This window comes from Cucumis sativus, chromosome 2 (genome assembly GCF_000004075.3).
Source record: "Cucumis sativus cultivar 9930 chromosome 2, Cucumber_9930_V3, whole genome shotgun sequence".
Taxonomy (NCBI): domain Eukaryota; kingdom Viridiplantae; phylum Streptophyta; class Magnoliopsida; order Cucurbitales; family Cucurbitaceae; genus Cucumis; species Cucumis sativus.
In genome coordinates, this window is record NC_026656.2 from 11,315,527 (window position 1) to 11,321,108 (window position 5,582).

The 5,582-nt window shown below is 30.0% G+C and overlaps 1 protein-coding gene across 3 annotated transcripts; it reads left to right on the forward strand.

Moving 5' to 3' along the window:
- The first annotated feature begins 2,368 nt into the window (after positions 1-2,368).
- On the forward strand, positions 2,369-4,467 carry LOC101219580 (histone H2A variant 1). 3 transcript variants are annotated; one of them, XM_004145325.3, is made up of 3 exons: positions 2,369-2,516; positions 2,681-2,818; positions 3,920-4,467. In XM_004145325.3, exons 2-3 carry the CDS (start codon positions 2,705-2,707, stop codon positions 4,214-4,216), a joined length of 411 nt encoding a protein of 136 aa, XP_004145373.1. In that variant the 5' UTR covers positions 2,369-2,516; positions 2,681-2,704; the 3' UTR covers positions 4,217-4,467. The 3 variants fall into 3 exon arrangements, with proteins under 3 accessions (XP_004145373.1, XP_004145372.1, XP_031737443.1); XM_004145324.3 differs by having other exon boundaries at positions 2,372-2,516; positions 2,697-2,818; XM_031881583.1 differs by lacking the exon at positions 2,369-2,516 and having other exon boundaries at positions 2,641-2,818.
- Positions 4,468-5,582: the final 1,115 nt, after the last annotated feature.

The following is a 5,582-nucleotide window of genomic DNA, read 5'->3' on the forward strand; positions in this document are numbered from 1 at the left end:
CCAATTCTAGGGACGTGTAAGATAGTATATAACCAATTCTAGAGATTTATAAAGTGTGAAGGTGGTGATAGTATAACCATGTTTCATCACACGTGTGTTGTCACCATTTGTCCATTGGATTCAGGTAATCATGCTTGTGCAAGAAAAAATATATACTTTTATTTTTTTCTATCTATAAAACGTTAATTAATTTTGTGTTAAATTAAAACGTTTTAAATTTAATGTACAAATTTTTATTAAATTAAAACTTTTTAAAATAAATGTACAATAAAAAATTTCATATTTGAATCGATTTCTAAATGGTTTCTTACCGTTGAACTTCTTCTTCTTCCTTTACAAAAGCTATAGATCATATCTTAAAAAATTATCTCTTGCTATTAGCAAAAACTCTCTCACTGATTCCAATTTTTTGTTCGACGAGCGCAAGTTTGAAGGAATTTTTTTTGTTAACCTTGAAAAGCAAACGACATCCATGATTCACAACATGGTCGTGTTGAAATTGCTTTCAAGGCAGTGGTATCCATGACACAACAACTACACTATGAATCTGGCTATGAATAACAATAACTAAGTATATAGTAGCATTTTTACGTAATAATACTTATGAGTCTAATTGCTATTTTTGCAATTTCTTGTTTTTTGTTGAGAATTTGTGGAGTTGAAGAATCGAACCTCTTATTTTGAAATTGATAGTATAATCATTATATCGATTGAACTATGTTTGTTTTAGTAAAAGAGAATAAAATTGTTAGTGAACGTTGTCTATACTTTGTTAAATTTATGCTTTCCATCTCTATGAAAAGCTTTAACAATTTCCATAATAAATCTATCAATTTATTTTTAGTCTCATTCAACTTTCCCTTCTTTCTCTCATTTTTGGTCAACTTTTTTAAAAAAAAATTATTCTCCAACGACTCCCAACGACAGTGGCGACACCATAAGAATGCATCAGAGTTAGTTGTTGAATCGAATAGCGTAGCAAATTTCTTAGAGAGACAAGCTAAAGACCAACAACACTCCATTGGAATTTTGGTTGAGGACAACCATTAGTGAAAGAAGAAATTAAATTGGGTTTTGGTCAATGTTTTTGTTGCTATTCTAAATAAGTTCATTCACAATCCAAAACATTCCTTTTTACATAAAATTTTGGGTTGCTTAATTATGTATACTTTTTGTTCTTTTTAAAAAGAGTTTATTGATTGAATGAATTGGAATTTTTTAATATTTAGAACTTCTTTTCATCTTTCAAAATGGAAAACAAAATAAAATTGATTCTTTATTTGGGAACTCTTTTTGTTGAATTTAAAATTATTTCTATACCAAAACAAAACAAAGCATTAGTTTTTAGCCTAAAGGGCCGAAGCCCAACTCATCAAACCTCCACCCACACCCACAATGGTGAAGTCATTAATTCCCAATGCTTTTCTATACTTTTAGATTTGGTTCTCTATACATAACTTTCCATTTTCATTTTTAAAATACTCTTTTCTTTTTTTCTTTTTCAAAAACTTCCAAATATTATTCTGCATATTTTTATAAAAAATTTTAAAACTACGTTGAGAGTATTTTTTTTTTCAAATATAGTATGAAAATTAGGTCATGAAATAGTGTCACATATTTTATATTACTATCAACCACTCTAAATTTCACCATTTCCTTTTACATACTGTAAATGTGACAAATATGACAAGTAATTAGATATATGACTATCTACTTTTAAATTTGTTAATTTTTCAATTTAGAAAATGTAGTGACATCGGTCTTATTATCGTAATTTCTTTTGCTATTTTTGCAAATGTGACATAATTTAACACAAAGTATTGTGTATTATCACCCATGTTCTTAAAATGACTTTAAGATGTTGTGTTTGCTTATTAAATTAAGTTAGTACGACTAGAGTTAGTAAGTTTGTGTACTAAGGTGTCGAGTTGTATATAAAGTTTCTCAATAAATGTAAAATAGAAAAATGGGAGGATGAAGTTACTTAATCATGTACAAACTTCAATAGTATTTTACTAAAGAAGCTGAGTTATCAAGATAGCACGAGATATCTTTTTTGATAGAACTATCTCGACAAAAACTATACCCTTGTCATCGGGAGAAGGTCGCTTTCTTGCAGTGACATTAGGCTATAGGTTTAAAAAATCTTATAACTTTACCTTAAAATTTAAGTTTTGTTTCAATAATTTAAAACTTTCGTAGGTGTATTAATTAATTTAAAATAATTGTAAGTGAAAATTTTTGGTTGTATTAAATTTAAGAGTTGAATTGAGGAATTATGGTGTGATAAAATGATGGGTGATAAAATGAAAAACAAAGAAAGGGAAGGGGTCTAATACGATAAGTATGAAAATTTCAAAATTTTCGGAAATTGAAAATTTCCCACCTAAATTAAACCGCCAAGACGAAGGGAAAGAAAGAGAACTCATTTCAAAAAGCCAAAGCTATTCTACATTCCCTTATTCTCTTTCTTTCTTCCCATCCTCAATTTCACTCTTCTCTTCTTCTATCTTCAGGTTTTTCTTCCCTTTCCCTTTCCCTCTCTACTTTCTCATTTTCTTTTCATCTCCACTTTTCCAGCTTCTTCCCCGATCCAGATCTGTATACAATTCGTCTTTCTTCTTCTTCTTCTCACTTCTCTGTTGATTCTGTTTTAATCACCTCATTCACTCTCTTCTAGATAACATTTTTTGCAGGTTCAAAAATGGCCGGGAAAGGTGGGAAAGGGCTTTTGGCTGCCAAGACTCCTGCAGCGAACAAAGATAAGGATAAGGACAAGAAGAAGCCAATCTCTCGATCCTCCCGCGCTGGTATACAGGTATTCTTTCGAATTCTTACACTACGAATGCAAATCATTAAGAAACATTAGTGTCTTTGCCTGAGTAGCTTTGATTTGTTTTCCCCTGATTTTTTTTTTTTTTAAATTTCGAACGATATTGTTAGTCAATTATGTTAATGTATCTGCATATTGTGGTGTTCGTTTCTAGGTTTTTATTGTGAAGACAGCTATGAATTATTACACATGGGATTCTGAAATCTTATACAATTTATTGTTTAGGGGAAAAAGTGTGAACTAGATTTTTTGTGGGTTGAACTGGAAATTTGCTACTCAGATGCACGTGTTACATGTAGTTGAGATTTGCAGTTATGTAGATGTATCTGCATATTGTGATCTGTGTTTTTTAAATTTGTACTATTATACCTTGTTTTCCTTTCTCTGAAAGTTTTGAATTTTAACTTGGGACTCCGAAATCTCATTTACTTCATTTTGAAAGCTTTGAATTTTCTCATATATTGATGCTAGCTGTTTGTGGTTGTGGGTTGGGCTCAATATTCAGAATTCTATTGCCCATGTCCTTCTTGAGCAATATTTAAGTAAGATTAGTACAATTATGTTGATGTATCTGTATATTCTGATCGTTGTTCCTTAAATTTTTACTATAATACATTGTCAGTTTTGAATTTAAACTTGAAACTCTGAAATCTCTTTCAATTCTTTGTCTATGGTAAAAAGTGTAAGGTAGGTTTTTTCGTAGATTGAGATGTTAATTCGCAATTACAATACCTATGTACTTTTTAAGTTACATGTAGTCAAGATTTGTACAAGTATGTTGATGTATTTGTGATATGTTTTCCTTATCTTTATATAGTACCATATTTCCTATTTACCTTTGAATTCTTACATTGAAATCTAAAATGTTAACTTTTTTATTAATTTGTTTTCAAGAAAGAAGTGTAATTAACTAGGTTTTTTTGTTGAGTTGGGCTGATATGTGAAAATTTGCAATTCAAATACCCATGTAGTTTTTCTTTGAACTACTAGTGGGTTGAGTCCAAACAATTCTTCTTCATTTTGGCCTTGGATTTCCCCATTATTGAGTCACTTAACTTATGTAGTCTCGGGATTGTGGGGTTTTAGTTCCCTGTAGGACGAATTCACAGGCATCTCAAAACAAGAATATCTGCAAATGGGCGAGTTGGTGCGACTGCTGCAGTGTACCTAGCATCAATTCTGGAATATCTGACCGCTGAAGTGCTTGAGTTGGCTGGAAATGCGAGCAAGGATCTGAAAGTGAAGAGAATCACTCCAAGACATCTTCAGCTTGCCATTAGAGGAGATGAAGAACTTGATACCCTGATCAAAGGAACCATTGCTGGAGGTGGTGTGATTCCTCACATTCACAAATCCCTCATTAACAAAGCCTCCAAGGATTGAGACATTCACATGTATCTTTAACTAGTGTTTAGCTTAATCTAATGACTTCTAAGACTGTAGATGAACACATTTACTTTGCATCCAAGAATTATCTTCTCTGCTTGCTTTTGTGAAGCTTTGCTACTTCCTCTCATACCCCCATCTCTTGTGTATTTGGTTGGACAAGTATATTTGTTCAGTGTAAGATTGTTATCTTTGTTGTATGTGTTTTTTAATTTAGATTACTTTCTACAAGTTTGTTGAGTGGCTCATTCTGATTCTGGTTGTTGCTCTTCCCCTTTTTGATAAATATTTGGTTATCCTTTGTTTTATATATAAACACTATTATAGATGTGGAAATTGAAATGAAAAGAAAGCAGGAGAGCTACAGAATGTACACTAAAAGAGCAGAAGATTCAGTGGGGAGGAAGAATGGTAGTGACCATGAAAGAACAGATGCATAAAGGGATAAGGTTGAAAAGTAAAATTAAAATGTATTGCATAGTATGTGTGTCCATACATTATATGATAGCATGAAATTAATTTTTATTAGTTTGATATAAGAGTTATATTATTTAATAAAATAGCATGATGATCCATTACTTTGAATATAAATGTTATATTACATGATGTGTATTATACTTCATGTTATAATGTAATTGTTATATTACATTGTTTAATGAAGAATTAAAATATGTATATGATATAGTTTTGTTTCCATTAATTCTAATACAAGTGTCATATTATGCATACTAAAGAATTTGATGATTCATGTTAATTTTTTTTAATTTCTTAATATAAATGTTATGTAAGTTAGAAAATAAATCTATAACAAAAGAGCGGCATGCAAACATATATTTATAATCAGAAGCGGATTTATTAAGGGGTTAGGGGCACGTGCTCCTCTCGCATTTTCGATTTTTGTATTTTAATATTAATTTAAAAATATTAGATTATAATATATATTAAATAATGCTTTATTATTATTAAGTTCTATTTTTGGTATAGTGATTGTGCTCCCTTTAAAACCCAAAGGTCTTCGGATTCAAATCTTTATCTACAACTTTTTTTATACAGTGTCCCTACATATGGTTTCTGGATCCGCCACTTTATAATTAATTGTTTTTTTTTTAAAAAAAGTTGTTATAGACAAATTATTTTATGTTAAAAGTATTTCTAATAAACTTTTATTTTTTTAATAGGATTAGTTTGAGAAAATAAAAGATAAAATTTATAAAATATTGACTAAAAAATTTTAGTGGAAGGAAGATTCTATCTAGGATTGAGGTATTTAAGCTAGCGAAAACGAAACATCCCTACCTAAGAATCGATTTGAAAAATCAATTAGTCAATATTTTATATACATGCAACAAACAATTAATACTTT